The 21,977-nt window shown below is 40.2% G+C and overlaps 1 protein-coding gene and 1 pseudogene across 3 annotated transcripts; both read left to right on the forward strand.

The window, feature by feature from the left end:
• The first annotated feature begins 8,342 nt into the window (after nt 1–8,342).
• Nucleotides 8,343–10,048, forward strand: LOC132365108 (anaphase-promoting complex subunit 7-like; annotated as a pseudogene).
• Nucleotides 10,049–13,612: 3,564 nt separating this feature from the next.
• PFN2 (profilin 2) lies at nt 13,613–20,153 on the forward strand. 3 transcript variants are annotated; one of them, XM_059920119.1, is made up of 4 exons: nt 13,613–13,745; nt 15,922–16,114; nt 18,795–18,886; nt 19,690–20,153. In XM_059920119.1, exons 1-4 carry the CDS (start codon nt 13,614–13,616, stop codon nt 19,864–19,866), a joined length of 594 nt encoding a protein of 197 aa, XP_059776102.1. In that variant the 5' UTR covers nt 13,613; the 3' UTR covers nt 19,867–20,153. The 3 variants fall into 3 exon arrangements, with proteins under 3 accessions (XP_059776102.1, XP_059776099.1, XP_059776101.1); XM_059920116.1 differs by lacking the exon at nt 19,690–20,153 and having other exon boundaries at nt 18,795–19,348; XM_059920118.1 differs by lacking the exons at nt 18,795–18,886; nt 19,690–20,153 and adding an exon at nt 18,472–18,788.
• Nucleotides 20,154–21,977: the final 1,824 nt, after the last annotated feature.

A 21,977-nucleotide genomic window follows, 5' to 3' on the forward strand; every position in this document is an offset into this window, starting at 1 on the left:
ATTCTTAGAAAGTTATAACCTTCCAAGACTGAACCAGGAAGAAATATAAAATATGAACAGACCATTCACAAGTAATGAAATTGAAACTCTGATTAAAAATCTTCCAACAAACAAAACTCCAGGACCAGATGGCTTCATAGGTGAATTCTATCAAACATTTAGAGAAGAGCTAACACCCATCCTTCTCAAACTCTTCCAAAAAATTGCAGAGGAAGGAACACTCCCAAACTCATTCTATGAGGCCACCATCACCCTGATACCAAAACCAGACAAAGATACTACAAAAAAAGAAAATTACAGACCAATATCACTGATGAATATAGATGCAAATATCCTCAACAAAATACTAGCTAACAGAATCCAACAACACATTAAAAGGATCATACACCATGATCAAGTCGGATTTATCCCAGGGATGCAAGGATTCTTCAATATATGCAAATCAATCAATGTGATACACCATGTTAACAAACTGAAGAAGAAAAACCATATGATCATCTCAATAGATGCAGAAAAAGGTTTTGACAAAATTCAACACATATTTATGATAAAAACTCTCCAGAAAGTGGGCATAGAGGGAAACTACCTCAATATAATAAAGGCCATATACGACAAGTCCACAGCAAATGGCATTCTCAATGGTGAAAAACTGAAAGCATTTCCTCTAAGATCAGGAACAAGATAAGGATGCCCACTCTCGCCACTATTATTCAACATAGCTTTGAAAGTCCTAGCCACAACAATCAGAGAAGAAAAAGAAATAAAAGGAATCCAAATTGGAAAAGAAGAAGTAAAACTGTCACTGTTTGCAGATGACATGATACTATACATAGAGAATCCTAAAGATGCCACCAGAAAACTACTAGAGCTAATGAATGAATCTGGTAAAGTTGCAGGATACAAAATTAATACACAGAAATATCTTGCATTCCTATACACTAATGATGAAAAATCTGAAAGAGAAATAAAGGAAACACTCCCATTTACCATTGCAACAAAAAGAATAAAATACCTAGGAATAAACCTACCTAAGGAGAAAAAAGACCTGTATGCAGAAAACTATAAGACACTGTTGAAAGAAATTAAAGATGATACCAACAGATGGAGAGATATACCATGTTCTTGGATTGGAAGAATCAATATTGTGAAAATGACTATACTACCCAAAGCAATCTACAGATTCAATGCAATCCCTATCAAATTACCAACTGCATGTTTTACAGAACTAGAACAAAAAATTTTTAAATTTGTATGGAGACACAAAAGACCTCGAATAGCCAAAGCAGTTTTGAGAGAAGAAAAATGGAGCTGGAGGAATCAGACTCCCTGACTTCAGACTATACTACAAAGCTACAGTAATTAAGGCAATATGGTACTGGCACAAAAACAGAAATATAGATCAATGGAACAAGATAGAAAGCCCAGAGATAAACCCACGCACCTATGGTCAACTAATCTATAACAAAGGAGGCAAGGATATACAATGGAGAAAAGATAGTCTCTTCAATAAGTGGTGCTGGGAAAACTGGACAGCTACATGTAAAAGAATAAAATTAGAACTCTCACTAACACCATACACAAAAATAAACTCAAAATGGATTCAAGACCTAAATGTAAGACTGGACACTATAAAAGAGGAAAGCATAGGAAGAACACTCTTTGACATAAATCACAGCAAGATCTTTTTTGATCCACCTCCTAGAGTAATGGAAATAAAAACAAAAATAAATAAATGGGATCTAATGAAACTTAAAAGCTTTTGCACAGCAAAGGAAACCATAAACAAGATGAAAAGACAACCCTCAGAATGGGAGAAAATATTTGCAAACGAATCAACGGACAAAGGATTAATCTCCAAAATATATAAACAGCTCATGCAGCTCAATATTAAAAAAACAAACAACCCAATCCTAAAATGGGCAGAAGATCTAAATAGACATTTCTCCAAAAAGGACATATAGATAGCCAAGAAGCACATGAAAAGCTGCTCAACACCACTAATTATTAGAGAAATGCAAATCAAAACTACAATGAGGTATCACCTCCCACCAGTTAGAATGGGCATCATCAGAAAATCTACAAACAGCAAATTCTGGAGAGGGTGTGGAGAAAAGGGAACCCTCTTGCACTGTTGGTGGGAATGTCAATTGATACAGCCACTATGGAGAACAGTATGGAGGTTCCTTAAAAAACTAAAAATAGAATTACCACATGACCCAGCAATCCCACTACTGGGCCTATACCCAGAGAAAACCATAATTCAAAAAGACACATGCACCCCAATGTTCACTGCAGCACTATTTACAATAGCCAGGTCATGGAAGCAACCTAAATGCCCATCGACAGACGAATGGATAAAGAAGATGTGGTACATATATACAATGGAATATTACTCAGCCATAAAAAGTGACGAAATTGGGTCATTTGTAGAGATGTGGATGAATCTAGAGACTGTCATACAAAGTGAAGTAAGTCAGAAAGAGAAAAACAAATATCGTATATTAACACATATATGTGGAATCGTACAGATGAACAGGTTTGCAGGACAGAAATTGAGACACAGATGTAGAGAACAAACGTCTGGACACCAAGGGGTGAAAGTGGCAGGGTGGTGGTGGTGGTGGTGTGATGAATTGGGAGATTGGGATTGACCTGTATACACTGATGTGTATAAAATGGATGACTAATAAGAACCTGCTGCATAAAAAAATTAAATAAAATTCAAAAATTCAGGGGCTTCCCTGGTGGCGCAGTGGTTGAGAGTCTGCCTGCCGATGCAGGGGACGCGGGTTCGAGCCCTGGTCTGGGAGGATCCCACATGCCGCGGAGCGGCTGGGCCCGTGAGCCACAGCTGCTGAGCCTGCGCGTCTGGAGCCTGTGCTCCGCAACGGGAGGGGCTGCGACGGTGGGAGGCCCGCGCACCGCGATGAAGAGTGGCCCCCACTTGCCGCAACTAGAGAAAGCTCTCGCACAGAAACGAAGACCCAACACAGCCAAAATAAATAAATAAATAGCGTTCCCTTTAAAAAAAAAAAAAAATTCAAAAATTCAAAAAAAAATTTTTTTTGATGTATAGTTGATTTATAATATTGTATTAGTTTCAGGTGTACAGCAAAGTGATTCAGTTATACACACACACACACACTTATATATATATTCTTTCAGATTCATATATATATATTCACATATGTATATATTCTTTTTCAGATTCTGCTCCATTATAGGTTGTTACAAGGTATTGAATAATAGTTCCCTGTGCTGTACAGTAGCTCCTTGTTGTTTATTTTATATATAGTAGTATGTATTTGTTAATCCCGAACTCCTAATTTATCCCCTCCATATTTTACTATTCACTTTAAAAGTTACTTTTAAATGCAATGCATCATTGTTCAGTTTACACTTTTAGTTCTCTACTCTTCGGTATGTTTGGAGACCCAGAAACATTTCCCCTAGAAGTGAAATCTGAGCTTTATTAGAGAAAAGCAACACCAACAAAAATTTAAAGCCTCCTTTTAAAACTTTTTTGGAAGACTTTAATTAAATTAAATTTCATTGCTTGCCTTCTGGGACTGAGATCAAGAAAAATTAGATGTGTTATCTCTTTGGGGAGTGTTGTGCTAGAGTGGCTGCATTTCTCTCATATATCAGCTAATGAGATGGCCAGTGCTTTTACAGGCTGTGTCCTCTTCCTTCCCCTGGGAATTCTACAACAAACCCCTCAACTTCAAGCACAACTTTCTTGGAATGAAATGTTACACCTATGATTCAAGAATCCTCTTTGTGCATGTGGTAAATCAGAGAAAATGAGTCAAAACTCATAGGGAATTCTCTATCAGCTGGTGTGACATTTAGGAAGGGACATGAAATCCTTGAAGCCTCTAGGGCACTATTTAATGTATTACTGCAACAAAATTGGAAGAGCAATTTTCCATGATATGGTCAATTCAGTCGTTGTTACAATAGGGATGCAATAACTGTTAAAGCATTTCCTCAAGTGCTTAACTCATTATGGAAAAACAACACTGGATAAAAACCTTAGGGACCTGAGGTGCGGTAGGAAAATGGATGTTCTGGTTAGTACAGGGTTTGGTTGCACTTAACAAGGGCTGATTGTATTAGCTTAACCAACTAAGGAGTTTACGTAACAAGAGTCTGGGGTAGGCTGTGCAAAGCTGGTGAAGCACTTGAGAAAGCAGGTCCCTTCTCCCTTCCTGCTCTACCATCCTCAGCATAGGCACAAATGGCTGCCCTATCTCAACAGTGCATCATCACAGTCTGGACAAGGGGGAGGAGGACAGGTTAAAGGCAGAAAGCTTACACTGGCCGTCTTTTTTTTTTTTTTTTGATATATCAGGGGGAAAGTAGCTTGCCATGAAGTAACTTTTGGCCACCGGAGGACTAGATGCTCACCCTAGCTTTTGGAAGTATTTTAACTTCAATTGTTACACGCCCCCCTCCAAGTGCATTTATGATTCTGTTAGCAAGAAAAAACAGTTGCAACTGGTAATGTCTAGCCCATTTGATTAACTGAGTTAAGTGCCATACTTTAAATTTTGCTGTTAGACATTTTTCTAAAAATATGTTTATATTTCTATGCCTTTGAAAGCTTACCACCACACAAATCACAACTAAATTTTCTTTTATTATTTCTCAACTTACTTGATTTTTCAAAAAGAAAGGACAACTTAAGATACACCCACTTGATGAACTGCTGCACTGTCACAAAAAAGTGTCCAAATGACTAACAAACATGAAAAAGATGCTCACCGATAAAGATTTGCCATTGGAGATATACAAATTAAAGCCACAATAAATTGCCATTACATTCCCAGCAAAATGTTTAAAATTAAAAAGAGATAATACCAAATGTTGGTGAAAATGTGGAGTAACTGAAACTTTCATACATTGCCAGCACCTGGGTAAAATCTCTTCAGAAGTTTGTTTCATAGTTATCTACTGACCCTAAACCTATGAGCAATCCCGTTCCTAGGAATGTGCTCACCTCTGCTTACCAAAACACATGCACTGAAGTGTTTATATTCATAATGGCAAAAACCTAGGAACTCACCAAATATGCACCACCAGTGGAAGGAATAAACTCTGCTTTAGTCACATAATGGAATTCTATACAGCAACGAGAATGAGCAAACTACAATTACATGCAAAAATATGTATGACTCTCACAAATATTTGAGGGAAAGAAGCCAGAAAGCATCACAAAAAAGGAACTACTGTGTGAGGAGAAATTTATATAGAGTTCAAAAATAGGCAAAATTATCCTATGAATTCTAAGAAGTCAGAAAAGTAGTTAAAACCCTGAGAAGAGTAGTTGACTTAACATGGGCAAGAAGAGAACTCTTGGGCTCCTGATATCATCCTGTTTCTTGATCTGGGTGTTGGTTAACCGGGTGAGTTCACTTTGTGAAATTCATCATGGTATATATTTATGATTGGTACTCTTTTCTGTATATATCTTATACTGCAGTAAAAAAGGTGAAAAAGCGACAATTATATATACTGCTGTTAAAATGAAGTCCCATCTTTTGTCTAAGGCCAATTCTATCCAACTGCACTTTTTTTTTTTTTTTAAGACCTTAAGGCATTTATTTCATCCATGGATTTTGGGATGTAATTTATGAAGTTGAGAATCATTACAGTACAGTGTATTGGGTTGGCCAAAAAGTTTGTTCGGTTTTAAGTAAAAATAAGACATTTTTCATTTTCACGAAGAACTTTTGACTTTATTCATTAACCAAACGAACTTTTTGGCCAACCCCATACTTCTTTTATTTTTTACATTAAAAAAATTGAAGTATAATTGATTTATCATGTTGTGATATTTTCAGGTATACAGCAAAGTGATTCTGTTAGACATATATATATCTATTCTTTTCCAGATTCTTTTCCATTATAGGTTATTACACGATATTGAATATAGTTCCCTGTGCTATACAGTAGGACCTTGTTTATCTATTTTATATATAATGGTGTGTATCTGTTAATCCCAAATTCCCAATTTATCCTTCCCCTCTTCCCCCTTTGGTAACCATAAGTTTGTTTTCTATGTCTGTGTCTATTTGTCTTGTAAATAAGTCCGTTTGTATCTTTTTTTTTTTTTTTAGATTCCATATATAAGTGGTCTCATATGATATTTGAGCACCTTTCAATCCTCCTCTTATTTGACTTCTCAGCATTATTTGCTACTCTTGTCCATTCCTACCATTTAGAGAAACTCTCTTCCTTGTGCATTTATGATTTACTGGCTCCTGATTTCCCACCTGACTTCTCTGGCCACTCATTCTGTTTTCATGGTGAATGTCTCTTCCTTTACTCATTTTTGAAATGTTATCTTGAGTCCAGACCTCTCTTCTGAACTACAGAGTTCTATATCTAACTGCCAAGCAACATTTTCACTAGACATCTCACAAGTACAGAAAAGTCAACTAAGCTTAATATCTCCCTCCTTAGTGTTGTTCATCTTTCCAAATTCCTTGTCTCAGTAAATAGCACCAACCAGTACCCAACCCAGAAACCTATGTTCAATTTATAGTTATTGAATGAAACACAGAAGATGCAAAATTGTGGGTATGACTTTTGCTTCTCATCACAGTGGACTAGATACAGTGAAGGAATCATCCTGCTACAAAACTAGATCTGAATCAAAAACAGTTTTTGATGTTTTGTTTGGCTCTCAGAAATTAGAAGAATCTTCAAAGACCCTTCTTCCTACCAAATAAAGAGAAATAAGTCCTGAGCAGATATTAGAGCAGGGTTCTTCATGCATGCTGGAGAGATGGAGTTGGTCTGAGTGCAAATGCCAATAGCAGTTCTGTGTGAGGAGGTAAATCTGATACTCCTGCATTTAGGGCAGGTGTCCCCAACACCTGGGCCACAGACGGGTACTGGTCCACAGCCCGTTAGGAACTGGGCCGCACAGCAGGAGGTGAGAGGAGGGTGAGTGAGCAAAGCTTCATCTGCCGCTCCCCATCTCTCGCATTACCGCCTGAACACCACCCCCACCCCCGTCTGTGGAAAAATTGTCTTCCACGAAACCCGTCCCTAATGCCAAAAAGGTTGGGGACCGCTGATTTAGGGAACACCTGCTTTAGGGGACACCATAGAGAGGTTAAAAGTGGCCCCAGGTTGCTGGCACTCCTAGACATGCAGCAGCAGCAGATGAAAATCATCTTTGAAAGGAAGTGTCCTCAATTTAAGCCATTTGAATTCCCACTTACTTAAGATCAAGGAAATATAAATTCATAATCTAAGATCACCAAGTACACAAGGAGGCAAGACACCATGCGTGAGAGAAAAAAAACACAACTTATTTAGATATTGGGATTGTCATATACAGAGTATAGAATAACTACGTAAGAAATGTTTAAAGAAATATAGTATGGAACCACAAAGTTGGGCAAACAATGAGACTATCAGGAACAATGAAAAAGATCTATGTAACAATAAAATGGAATTTCTAAAAATAAAAAATAGATTTTTTAGGAATTAATAAAACTCAATGTAGGGGTTTACCAACAGATGAAACATAGTCAAAGAATGAACTGGAACATGTGGCTGAAGAAATTTCCCAAAATGCAGCACAGAGAGGTAAGAAGATGGAAAATATAAAACAAGCTAAGAGATATGGAGAACAGAAGAGGAAAAGGAAACATTTATTTGAACCCTAAAAGAACAGAGTAGAGAGAACTGAGGAAAAGGAATAATTGAGGAGGTGATGACTGAGAATTTTCCAGGAGTGATCATAGATATAAATCTATTTTTCCAAGTAGAAGAAAAGAAACCCAGGTATAGATACATCATAGTGGAACTGTGGAACAGCAAAGACAAAAAGATTCCAAAAGTAGAGAAAAAGAACAGATCATAAAGTACAGCAGCAATGATGAACACCAGAATGAATGAAATAATGCCATCTTCAAGGTGTCAGTCTTGCATTGTAGATCCAACCTATTTTTTTTTTTAAGAATGAAAGTGATAAAAGGACATTTTCAGATCAACAAAAAGAGAGTTTACCATCGAGAGACCTCCACTAAAAGAACTTCTAAATATTTACTTTAGGAAGAAGAAAAGGATCATAAAGTAATGGTCTGAGATATGAGAAGGAATGGTAAGTAAATAAAATAGGAAACATGTAAATACATGTATATAAATACCTGTGTAAAAAGTCTGGAGAGGCGTGACCAGACTTAAAGTGTTCTAAGGTTCTTGGATTGTCTGGTTGGAGGGTTTAAGATATTATTTAATTTAAAGCTTTGTTCTATTAAATATGCATGGTAAAATTTCCAGGGTAACACTAAAAGAATAGAAATTGAACATACAAGTTCCACATGAATAAAAAATTAAAGGAAAAACGCTACTCCCGAGCCCTCTATTTAGGAGCCAAGGCCATCCAGCTGAACAGTAATAGTGTTCAAGCTTTGCTACTTAAGGGAGCAGCACTTAGAAACATGGGCAGAGTCCAAGAAGCGATAATCCACTTTCGGGAGGCTATACGTCTTGCACCTTGTCGCTTAGATTGTTTTGAAGGTCTCATCGAATGTTACTTAGCCTCCAACAGTATTCGTGAAGCAACGGCAATGGCTAACTATGTTTACAAAACTCTAGGAGCAAACGCACAGACCCTTACCCTTTTAGCCACCATTTGTCTTGAAGACCCAGTTACACAGGAGAAAGCAAAACTTTATTAGATAAAGCCCTGACCCAAAGGCCGAACTACATTAAGGCTGTGGTGAAAAAAGCAGAGCTACTTACCAGAGAACAGAAATATGAAGATGGAATTGCTTTGCTGTGGAACACGCTAGCTAATCAGCGTGACTGTGTCCTGCCTTGGATCCTAGATTTCCTTGTAGCTGTCAGTGAGTATCAGGAAGCAATGGACCAGTATAGTACAGCACTAAGTGGTGGACTCCCTCCATCCTGCCTATGGAACTGGAGTTGGTTGGAGAGGCCAGGCATTAGCAGTTTCTCTGTGACTGGGTGGTCATTTCACTGCTGTGCCAGGGAGATGACGCATTAAGCCAGGAAGAAGCAAGGCAGAGATTCAGGCCTTTCCTTTGTTTTTTTGTCCCCTAGTTTGGACTCCAATGACCAGAAGTCTCTAGAGGGGATGCAGAAGGTGGAGAAGGAGAAGAGTCCCACGGATGCCACTCAGGAGGAAGACGTGGACGACATGGAAGGGAGTGGGGCAGAAGGGGACCTGGAGGGCTGCAACAGCGAGGCGGCCCCATGGGCTGGCCCGGAGCAGTGCTTCGGCATGCGGTGAGGCAGGCACAGCTCCGTGGCCACCCTGGCCTGCCCTGCTCCGAGCACTTCTATGGACGGAAGGAACCTGTAGGGGCCCCTCTCTGGGAGGACGATGATTCAGCATGTGACTGCAGCAGGGGTCTCTGCCCCTTGCTCAGTATTTCTAGCAGTGACTTCATTTTAAAAAACTGAACCTGACCAACCTTCCATATATCTCCATCCTCCTCTGCTCCAGCCAGGGAGGACAAAGTGAGCGCTCTGAGAGGCCCGTGGACGTGTCGGGGCTTCTGGGCCAGAGTGCTTTTTATAGAACTAACTTGCAAGCTTGAGGAACAGACAGCGTTTGGTCTGTGATGTTGTGGATGGGTTTAAAGGAGCGACCTGTTCCCCAGAGCAAGAGTGTCATCTCCCAGCAGCAGCATGGACTGGCCCTTTCAGAGGGTTTCCTGTCCCAGAAATTATTATCCTGGGTTGTCCACACTTCCCTAGTAACCTTGCTTCCTTCTGCAATGTTAGTAATGCCTTAAGCTGACAGTCGCTGTTTTGCAGAACAGTTCTCCTATTTGCTAATCTGGTAACTTGCCTGTGAGCCTGGGTCGAATCTGAGAAACAAGTGTGACCTAGAGCATGAACAGAGATGCAGTTGGGGTAATTAATAAAACTGTTTTTTGTACAGTAAAAAAAAAAAAAAATTAAAGGATAGACTGCATATTAGACAGAAAGCCAAAATCCAGCTAAGTTAAGAGACATGTAAAGTTTAAGGACAGGGAAAGTGAGAGTGAGAGAGAGACAGAGAGAGATGGAAGAGAAGGGAGGAGGGGGGAAGGAGGAGGAGGAGGGGAGGGGAAGGAGGAGGAGAAAGGGAGGGGGAAGGGGAGGGAGATGGGAAAGATATATCAGATAGATATCAACAAAAAGAGAGCTGGGATAATTACCTTAATATTTGACAAAATAGATTTTAAGACACACACACACAAAAACAACAACAACAACAAAAAACAGTACTAGTGATACAGAGGGCCACTACTTAAAAGTTAAATTTATCAGAAAGAAAAATATGACAATTTTAACTTGTTTAACTTAAATAACCTTAGGCTATAAAAATCAAAAATTCATAGTTTCAGGGTAAAATTGACAAATCCAGAATTGTAGGTACTCCTTGTTCTTTACTGTGAAAATCACAAAACAATGAGTAAATACATTTAAAAGATAACATGTTTATTGCTTGTGGCATTAAGTGTGATTTTGCTCCATTTTCTAAACTTTCTTGATTGTTGTGACAATTGCTTTTATGATTAAAACACCGTTTTTTTTTTTAAAAAAAAAATGAAGTGTGGAAGTCAAACTTTTAGTTAATTGAGGACTTGAGGTGGGCTTAGTTAAGGGTTTTACTATTTTGGGGCTAATTATATAGTTTTAGTTCTTACCCCAATGTTTATAAGGTTGAGTACATCTTAATTACAACTTCTTGTTTCTTTGTATTTTGCTAGAATGTCAAATGATTTACACACGGACTTAAATTGCTCAGGTAATCCTTGACTGATACATTAAAGAATCTAATTTACCACAGTTACTGTTTTCCTAAATAAGAATAAAAGATTTTGCAAAGAATGCATAATAATGCATTCCACATTTAAATATGCTACCACTGATTGTTATTAGCTACATCTGGATATCTGTATCAACAACAGAGCTTTGATTTTTCTCTGCTTCTGCCCAGACATCACTATTATCACTGTAGGGGATCAGTTACTCTGAAAAAAAGGAGAGAAAGATACAAATTGGTATTTTTTCTCATATTGATACTCTCTTAGACTTAACTTTCCAGTTCCTAAAACTCAGTGTTCTACTTCTACATATGCCTTTTGAAACACTTTGTGGTAAGCAATAGTTACAGGAAATAGGAACAGATCACTGTAGACAAATAGAAAATAAGGCAGCATGCTCTGAGTCTGGTTCTAAAGAAAACAGGCACAGGATTTTTTTTTTTTTTATTACAGTACTGAAAAGAGCCAGTAAATAGACTCTCTTTGAATGTATCATCTCAAAATCTAAACGGTAAAACCTAGTTAGTCTATTATACAGATTTTTTTTCATAGTTGATTAAATTTTACTGTGCAATTCTGGGAAAGAAATAACACGATGTTGGAAAAGTATAACAGTAATTTTAAAATATTGTTATATTTTGAAAGATATTTTAAAAATAGTGATAGGAATTCTAAATTCTTATGTTTTACCCAATCAACGTGCTTTAGAATCTTTTGAGATTTGAATATCCAGAATATTCAGTTAATGTAATCCTTTTGCTGTTTGAAGACAACAATAAAAAAATAAGAATGGAATGCATTATTTGCATCTCTTTGCTATTGAAGATAATAGTGTAAAAATTGAATCTTAAAAACTTCAGAGTAGATTAATAAGTCAATTTCAAACTATCATTATTTTTCTTTTTTACTGTTTATTGAATTATAACGTGTACAAACAGCACAAATCAAGAAGTGTACAGCTTGATGAATTCCTACAATGACACTTCGTGCTATCAGCACATTGTATCATTAACTTTTAAGTTGATAAACTGGTAAGAATGAAGGATTAAAACCATCAACAACTACCACAAAAAAGCAGAGTAGTAAACAAGAACCAGTAAGTGTGACTAAACCAGGTGGGAGGCACACTTGCAAAAATGAAACAAGTTTTGTCACATTTTATACCACACAGGTTTTCTGTATCATCAGAACATGAGAGAATACATTGTCTCAATCTGATAGGAGCCGGACTTCGAGTTTCTCTTACTGTGCTTTTCCTCCCTTGCCTGCAGGAGTTGTACATTTCAAAGCAAACTGCAGAAAAAACAGAAAACTTCAGAACCAATTAGATTGCTTAGCAACGTTTTTTTCTTTCCTGAGCTACTTCTGTGTAATCCTCCTATCACAAATTGTGACCTTACACAGTAACTTTAAACCTGAAAATCAACTTTTCAACGTTTTGAGACGCTCTCTTCCCTTGATTGACAGATCGTTTTGTTCACTTGAAAGTCTTGGACGTCTCCTAATTCCCGGTCTAGTCATAACGCCCAGAGGTTACTAAAGAACACTCAAGATTCACAGGGACTCTGCCCATGGTTTACCTTGTAAATACAAGCCATTCTGAGATCTGGGTCCTGAAATTATTTTACCCTTCGAGAGCAGAAATATTACCATGATCATACAGTGAACCCCTAGATTTTCAAATTCTTTATACATTCAGCGACTTCTTCGACCCACCAGTAACTTTCCCAGTTAGCAACCAATAGTTTTACATAGGTTGCTATCTGTTTTGTTCGCAATTTACGAGCAATTTAGCCACACGTAAGCAACCTTAAGGAAGGGGAAGAGGGGTTCTTCCTGTCAATGAATCCGCACAATGAGAGGCCCGTGGTACCCAAATGAAACAATAATGAAAGATCGGCAAAGCTCAGAAATGTTCCTGAAAGCCACGAACGCCAGCTCTGATTTCAGGTTGCCGGAGTGCGCCCGCTCGGTAGCCTTTATGGCCAAGAGGCAGAGGGGTCCAGGGCAGAGGGTCCCACTGGGGACGCTTAGGATGAGAGTGGGCGACCCTGCTACCAGCCCGCCCCCACCACAAAGAGGAGTAAACGCTCCGCATCCCCGTCACCAGGGCAACTCTGCAATCCGACACCTAGGCGCAAGATTCCGCATTCCGAGCCACCGGACGCAGAACACACGCGTTTCACAACCCGGACGCAGGGACTCCGAGGCTTCCCACAAGGCCGTCCCTGGGGTGCTGAGTGCGACGAGGGAGACGCCCTCTCTGCAGGCCCCGGGTCCGAAACTCAGCCACCCCCAACGACCCCGCCGCTCCCGGGTCTCGCTTCCCGCACGTGGCGGCCGTGATTGCCCCGGCCGGTATCCCTCCGCGTCCGTACCGTTCAGTCTCCCCCTCCCTCGCCGGGACCCTCCGACCCGGCGCGCCGCGGAAGGATCGCACGCACGCGCTCGCGCACGCCCCGCGGGAACGGCGGAGAGCTGAGGGAAGCGCGGTAAGGAGCAGTCGCCGCTGCAGTCGCTGGCAGAGCAGCTCCGCAGCCTCCCGCTGCTGGTTAGTCAGTCCCGCGGTTGCGGGCGGAAGGGCGGCCAGTCCGGGCGCGCTCCGCAGCTCGTCCCTCACCGCCGTCCCCACGTCCTCCCTCCGCAGCTCCTCGGGGAAGGGGGCGGTCGGTGCCTGCGCAGAGCCGCCTCCTCCCCGCCCCCGCCCCGCCTCCCCCTGCGCCGCCGCCGCCGCCGCCGCCCGCGACCGCCGCCGCCGCTGCGCCTGCTGCCTCTCGCCGTCCCCGCTGCAGTGCGAAGGGCTCGAAGATGGCCGGTTGGCAGAGCTACGTGGATAACCTGATGTGCGATGGCTGCTGCCAGGAGGCCGCCATTGTCGGCTACTGCGACGCCAAATACGTCTGGGCAGCCACAGCCGGGGGCGTCTTCCAGAGCATTACGGTGAGGACCGGCGGTGGCCTGGGGACGCGGACCCGAGCGGGGCCGGCCGTGGGGGCGCCGCCGCGCGGAGCCGGGCCACCGGGAGGGCCGCGCCGGCAGGTGTGCGGGGCGGCCGGCGCCGAGGATGCGGCTGCCGGGCGGGCGGAGAGCCGGAGGCCCGGGGACTCCCCCTCGGCGGGGCTGCGCTGACTGGCGGGGGCGGCGGCCCGGCTCCCCGGCGTTCCCAGTGCCTGTCCGGGTGAGGCTGTGGGAGGGGGTACGCGCCGGCTCAGAGGTGGGGGGCCTTTTCCCCTTGTTCGGTCCTCCTGGGTCCCCTGGAAGCCCCGAGGCTCGCTTTGTATGTCTCGGGGTGGAAGCGGAAACCGGAGGGGCCGGGCCGGGGCGCGCTGGGCCCGGGCGGGGGTCCTCCGGCGGCCGGGCCGCCCCTCGCTCCGGGGACAGCGCGCCGCCCGCGCCGCGGGCTGTGAGAGGCGGCGGCTGCCCGGCCCCCGGGATCCTCGCGGCCACTTGCCGGAGGTTTGCCGGTGTCCAGGCCTCCGAGGCTTGCGAGAAATGTACCACCGACAACGTAGGTGGATTCGTGAATCTCGACTACAGCTCAGGCTCCATAGGATTTTTTTTTTTTAATTCTCCAAGATGGCGAACTGCCATTGATTTCTCTCTTTCTCCTATGGAGATTCATCGATACACCGTTATCCCCAGTTACGCAACATAGCTCTAAAAAAGGGGGTGCTTGAAGGGGCTTTCAGTAATCTGCGAAGACCAAGGGGACACTTCAGTTCTCCAAGTCCCTCCCTCTATAGTGGTGGTAGTAAAGGCACTAATGCAGATTTATGCTTCACGCTGCCTGATTTTTCTGTGACTTGGTGGTTTGGCTCGGTTGCCGCATGTCTGGGGGATAATTGTCACTAAGCCTCCAGTGCTGCTTTATTGTTTTGCCTCTTTCTGCGCAAGGCTCATTCTAAAATTGTGACGATTATATCAAATACAGGACCATTCTCTTAATTTCTTAAGCTTCACGCCCCCTTCCTATCAGACGCCCAAATCCAGGCCTCCTATTATGGGTGCTACTAATTATTCTTGTACTGCTTAACATGGTTTAAGATCTAGCGGTGTAGAACTCAGTCCTTGATACAAGTACTTTCAGGTTTCCTGTTACCGCAGTGGACTACAGTTCTTACAGAGAATTGGCATCTGGTGATCAACTTTTTTTTCTGCGGTCCTCTTGTCTTTGTGTGTGAGTTCCCGCTGTCTGGCCGGGAAGATTGCAGGAGTGTGCTTGGAAATGGCTGGGGCCTGCTATGACTCTGCAGTTCTGATGGGGGCGACGCCTTCCTTCTTATTCATGGAATGTTAGAATGCACGTTTTCTCCTTTCCGGTTCTGGTCGCTACCTCAGTTTCTTTCCCAGTCTCCCTCCATTTTCTCTGTTCTTTACCGTTGCCTACTGCAGTGCTGCGGACAGAATCCTCTTTGCGTTTGCCCAGAAAGAAAACATTACTGAGGTGGTAGGGGAAGGGAAGTTGCAGAGAAAAAGGAGTAAGCGGCTAGAATAATAGAGAGGAGGGAAATATGAATTTGGGGACGCGCTGAAGTCTAGGGCTTGAAGTTCATACTAATACTGTGGGGGATATTTCAAGCTGTTTGAAGTGAGTAGAAGTGAACAGGTCTGCCAAGCATGGGTGTTATTTTAGGAGACTTTCAAACAACTTTAAATTTGATGCCACATGACTGTAACGTGACTGATTATGATAGATAAGCTTTTGTTGAAAGTTTTTAGGTGAATCTTTACCATTATGTAAGTACTTCAGGTACCACCTGACTTGAAACAGTTTATAAATAACTCTTAAGTTTGCAGTTTATCTAGTGTCAACTAGCAACTAGAGATTCTTTGCGTAGACTGGTCTTGGTTACCAGACTACACTCTGAACTGTGAAATCTAATTAACTGACTGATATAAAACATGTCACCATGTAGGATTAAGTAATTTTTTAGAAAAGACTGAAACTTGATTTTACATTGTTGAAACGTGGATGTCTTGTAGTGGTAGTACAAACTTGGCAGTCTTTGCTGTTATACCAAGGCAAGGAATTAACTATAACTTTTTTCTTTTCTCTCTTTTTCTTTTCTTTTTTTTTTTTGGTTGGGGGCTGCGGGGGTGGGTGGCGGGGGGACAGCCAGTAGAAATAGATATGATCGTAGGAAAAGACCGGGAAGGTTTCTTTACCAATGGTTTGACTCTTGGCGCAAAGAAGTGCTCGGTGATCAGAGATAGCCTATACGTGGATGGTGACTGCACAATGGACATCCGGACAAAGAGTCAAGGTGGAGAGCCAACATACAACGTTGCCGTCGGCAGAGCTGGGAGAGGTAAGCAAGGCACCCTTTTGGTTGAAAGTTGCATGCCACGTTACAAGTGATTAAGCAATCTCTTTAACATTTTGAATAAAGTGTTAAAAGAGTCCGTAAAGGCTCTTAAGGTGGTTTTTGTGAACTGCCCAGCACTGAAGGAGGCACTGCTGAAGATTTACTTCCTCTACAGCAGCTGCATACACAGCCTGACCTCTGAGATCCTGACTTTATTCTCAAATAGAATATTCATATCATCTTTTCAGTTTCAACTTTAGTAAACTGAACATCTAAATTTGCCTCTAATATATGGATAGCTGAATCACTTTGCTGTACAGCTGAAACTAACACAACATTGTTAATCAACTATACTACTCCAATATAAAATAAAAAGTTTAAAAAAATCAATTTGTCTCTTCAACTGTTAGTTATTCAGATTGTTAAATCATTCAAATTGGTTACTTTAGTCCCTTTGGGTCTTTGACCTTTGGATCTCTTTTCTTTTTTGCTTACATTTTAGTCATTCACTATTCAGCATAAAAAAGGAAGAGTTAATATTGGCTCATATTTCTATTAGAAACATTGCTAGGGAAGAGAGAAATAATTAGAATGAGGGTTTTGAAGTAAGTTTTCCACTTACTAAAATATTTTCAAAGACTAAGTGTGTCTGATTTATTCGAAAACTAGGAAATTATGTTTCATTTATATACTGGTCCAGAAATTCTGGTGTTTCCTGACTGTTGTCAACACTGCAGAAATTCTTACTGTACTAAATAAATCTCACTACTTTTTTGAAAGAAACTTTTAAAACTGAGGTTTATTATGACATCTAGTTGATTTACAGATACATTTAAATGTGTTAACCTGTGTAAATGTTTTGTAAATAAAGAGGGCTTGTGTAGCCTCATATAGCAGACTTGGCACATCTAATTTTGAGACCACATCTACCATGGGAAGAAACTTGAAGCTACTCTGAGCCGTAATTTACTGCAGTGGCCCTACCAACTCCCTGTGACTGTCCTAAAGGTTACTCTTGTTCTGATGTGAGTTGATGCTTATGAGTATTTCTCTATAGGAAAATTAGATGACTGTGAAATAGTAGACAAATCTCTAAAACATTACCTGAGCTCAGATAAATATATTAAAAAGAAGCATCAACCATGTGACGTAAAAATGAGAATGTTTTCATACCATACAGCACTACTGACATCTAGTGGCAGTGAATATAACATCTGACATATGTACATATGTTAATATTTTCACAATAGACCTTTGAACTGCATCATAGAAGAACCTGTTGTTGGAAATAGTAAATCTATTTTAGGATTTTAGACTCAATTAAAAACAAAGCTAACACAGAGAGGATATAGTAAGCACAGGCCTTTGGTACTTTTAATTTGTCCTTTTCTGAATGGCACTGAAAATGCTGTTTAAAATTCGGTCTTGGTTTTCCTCTGGAAATAATAGATACAGTTAGCCCCACTGGTAATACTTAATAGTTTGTACTTAATCAAGCAGTTAAATTTGGGGAGAATTTTATAAGTAAATAATTACCTAATCTTTTTTTTTAAGTTTATTTTTTGGGGACCAGTTTAATATGTATTTGTCAGACTAATCAGAAGTTTTTTGCTCTATATAAAAGATAAATGTCCATTAAAAGGAATGAAATAATGCCATTTGCAGCAACATGGATGGACCTAAAGATTATCATACTAAATGGAGTAAGAGAAAGAAAAATATATGATATCACCTATATGTGGAATCTAAAAAATATATAAAGGACTTATTTACAAAACAAGCAGACTCACAGACTTAGAAAACAAACTTATGGTTACCAAAGGGGAAAGGTGGCGGGGGCAGGGATAAATTAGGAGTTTGGGATTGAGAGATACACAATACTATATAGAAAATAAATAATCAACAAGGACTTACTGTATAGCACAAGGAACTCTACTCAGTATAATAACCTAAAAGGGAAAAGAATCTGCAAAAGAATAGGTGTAGGTATATGTATAACTGAATCATTTGCTGTACACCTGAAACTAAAAAACACTAAGTCATCTATACTCCAGTATAAAATAAAAATTAAAAAAGATAAATGATCACACTTCTTTTTCCCTAGCTCGTGTAAAGATATTTTTATAGAGCATTGCAGCTGCACTGATTGGACTTCTAAGATACAGTTAACAGTCAAAATGTTTTCAGCACATTACTAGTTTGAAAGTTCTCCTTTTTGGAGACCTGGCTGACTTCAGTGCTTCGTTGTTCATGGAAAACTAACTTAATGTTAACTTACTAATGGGGTTCTGTCTGCTAAAACTTATGGGACTCTCTTGATTAACACTTCTTTTGAAACACTTTTCTTCTTTCTCTTTCAGTCTTGGTCTTTGTAATGGGAAAAGAAGGGGTCCATGGAGGCGGATTGAATAAGAAGGCATACTCAATGGCAAAATACTTGAGAGACTCTGGGTTCTAGCTGCTAGGCAGACTGTTAAGTATTAGGGAAAAATTGCTCTTAAACTTTCCTAGCTGTAAGCTTGAGTCTTAATTCTGGAAATTTTATTAGCAATGCAGGGTGATGGGGTATGAACCTGTGTCTCCTTTGTATCCCTCTGTTGGTGGGGAAAGGTGTCTTTCTTTCTGCCCTCACCCCCCTTAAATAATTCTGTTCACTTTTGTTTTGTTTCCTTGTGTACTCCAGCATTGGTTATAGTCATGGGAAAGGAAGGTGTCCACGGAGGCACACTTAACAAGAAAGCATATGAACTCGCTTTATACCTGAGGAGGTCTGATGTGTAAGCAGCCTCTCCCCATCTACCTAGCAACTGTCTTCATCACCACCCCGATTACGGTCACAGTGCTACCAGACTATAGATGGTAGCTAATTTTTCTTTACCTATTTTCTAATGTCACGATTCCTGTTTGCCCAATGGATCATTTGTATGTTAACCACTGTATGTAACCAACCTTATCTGGCAACATAATTGCAGCACAGTAATGATTTGCATGATACCTTGAAATTTGGGGGGAGGGGGCATGCCAAGTTGGGCATCACTTTGTCTTAGCAATTAATGGGATATTGATTACTAAAATAAGTTAATATTAAGCAAGGTGCCGGTTGTACAATCTCTAATTTGATCAGTGTCTTTCAGCACTTTGAGCATTTACTTAGCTCATTTAGTCTTCCTTTTGTAGCGCATGGTTGGGAGGAAAAAGTGCATGCGTCTTTCCTTCACTCCTCTTTTCCCACCCCCTCCCTTCGCACATAGGTATTTGGTTTGCTTCCATCTTCTTTTATGCAGTGCCTGGTTTATTTAACCAATTAATATTCCTTTTGTAGATGAGCTATTGAGAGCTGCAGTAGTTTGCTTTTAGTATTGCTGTTGCACTTGAGTAAAGACAAATCTTTTTTCATAGTGTCTACAGGACATATGACAAGTGCAACTGCAAAACAAGAGCAAAGGCACTTCCTCCCATGACCTTATAGTAACCATACTGATTGAATCCCCAGGGACATTCCATCATTGCAATAGCTCACATTTTTGTTACTCTTTTTCTTTGCACACCAGCTCTACTCTTTAGTAAAATTGTAAAAGGCTGCCATTATGGACATTTGGTATCCCAACATAACCATCTGGAGTGTGTCCAGTTTGTTCTTCATAGGACCAATTTTTATTTGCAGCTTGAGTTTTTATATGAAGTTGCATTATTGTGGACTTGGCTGTCTTGTGATGAATTTTTTTCATATGTATTCTGTGCCATACAACTGTTAAAATGAACTGTTGCTATTGTGAGATGGATTTTAACCGACCTCTTAAAGGTTTCTTTCGAATGGCACTACTTTAGGGACATTCTAGTATTTGCTTCTATTGTTTGGGCCTTGTGGATAATGTACAGATTTAAGAACAAATCTTGTTGCTGATTTGTCCATTTCTTTCCCTGCACTTTGTTACATCTGGGATACAGTCTAACTCATCTGATTTAATATGCATTTAAAAAAATGCCATAACTATTAAACACCTTGTTTACAGACAGATGAAATAAATTTATTCCAACCAAATATCCTAGACTCCTGTTGTTTATATAAATTGTTAGCTTACTGTTACAGTTGATTTTTGATACAATGGGAATATACTCTGCTACAAGCATAAAATTAAAAAAAAAAATCAGCTGATGGCCTATTCCATTTCCTTTAGTATTTATCATAAAATGAGTGCCTGGGAATTTATTTTCAATAGGCTTTGCTCTATTAAAAATGGCTTGTAGTCATTTCAGGCTCATTTTCAGGCTTATGAGGCAAAAATTGACTTATCCACTAGAAATTAAATATTTTTGTCTTGTTGCTGGTCTCTTGATGTGAAATCTAATGAGCAGTAAGGGGCCCAATACCAAGAAGGGTTTCTGCATTGTGGATTCTTCTGTGTTGAACTGTCATATGACTTCTTTCAATTTGGAGGCTATGTTGGCAGGCTGAAGTCAGCCAGCTGGGACTCTCACATAAGGGAGTTCCTTAAAAAGCATAAAAGATAATTGGGATGTCTTGCAGTTTCTGGCTTTGGAGTGACATGTTAACTATGACTAGGTAATAGTTTAATCCCAGATGTCATAAGGTCCCTGAGATGTACTGAAGTTTAGTAAATATGTTTAATACTATTCAGATAAATGATTATCACGAACTGTCAAGCGGAAGCTCCAAGTTCAAAAGTTGGTGGGTCTAAGCAAAACTGGGGAGCTGGTTATAATGCAGACTCTGGGCTCTGGATTTCTACCCTGGAGATGAAGATTCCAGAAGTCCCTTTAGAAACAGTAGGTCGGTCTTGATTCATTTTAAGTGAACTGTATGCTACCCCTTTGAGAAAGGGTGGGTTTAGGGAATGGGAGTTAATCTCTTTGCCTTACTTAAAATATACTGTGCATAATTAAATTTTTTTTCTTTGACGTTGTCAATTCTGAATTTGATTGTCCATACAGGGATGTAAAGACATGGAGGATATGGATTTGGGGCTACTTTGATAGCTGGGCATACCTTAGAATTGTAAAACAACAGTAAAACTTCTTGACCTGTTAAGATCCTTGTTAGGAACAGGTGGGTCAAATGAAAATCTGGTGGTTGGGTTGTGATGATTCATGATTTTATGGTTATATATATTTATACTTTAGTTGTAAAGAACTGTTAGGGTAACTAATTAGAAAGCAGTAACCAGACTTGTGAAACCCTTACTGAATGAACCTATAGTAAGTAGGTGAGGGGACTGTGTATATGCTGGAGGTGTGGGTAGGGGAGTAGAGGATGGCAGAGGGCAACTGTATCATTAATGAATGAAACTAGTCATTGGCCCCCTTCCCACAGTCTCACTTGAAGGACACTTATGAAAATATATACATGTGTCTTTGCTTTGTGTACTTAGTTCTTAGGAATTTAACCTAAGGAAGTGGAGCTATATAAATTCGTATAGCAGAATGTCGCTACCACAGCATTACTTAGAATAACTAAACTTGGAAAACTACAAAATTTAACTTGCAGGGTTATGGGTCGAATAAATGACTATGTCCAAAAGATAAAACAGTCATTGAAGAATTACGTAAGAAAATGCTCACCAATGAATTTTATATACTAGGATAAATATATGCAGTATATAATGTATTTTACATATGTATTTCTGAAGGCAAAATATAAATTTTTCTCTCAGGTAAGTTTCCAGGTGACTATACTTCTAAAATCAGAAAAATTTTAAATTAGGAATATATATTTTAATAGAAGTGGGATTTTAATTTTATTCAACGTCTTATTAAAAAAACTGTATAGTTATACCATAGAGAAATTATAAGAGATTTCAAATGACTATTAAGAGAACTAGTAACAGTCCTAGACAGTGCTGTTAAG

Source organism: Balaenoptera ricei, chromosome 4 (genome assembly GCF_028023285.1).
Source record: "Balaenoptera ricei isolate mBalRic1 chromosome 4, mBalRic1.hap2, whole genome shotgun sequence".
Lineage (NCBI taxonomy): Eukaryota > Metazoa > Chordata > Mammalia > Artiodactyla > Balaenopteridae > Balaenoptera > Balaenoptera ricei.

Excerpts from the sequence above, each read along its gene's own strand:
- PFN2 (XM_059920119.1), top strand. The coding sequence starts at position 13,614 with ATGGCCGGTTGGCAGAGCTACGTGGATAACCTGATGTGCGATGGCTGC. Across the intron at positions 13,746-15,921 it reads GCGTCTTCCAGAGCATTACG|CCAGTAGAAATAGATATGAT; the intron begins GTGAGGACCGGC and ends GCGGGGGGACAG. Across the intron at positions 18,887-19,689 it reads TATACCTGAGGAGGTCTGAT|GCTGCCATTATGGACATTTG; the intron begins GTGTAAGCAGCC and ends AAATTGTAAAAG.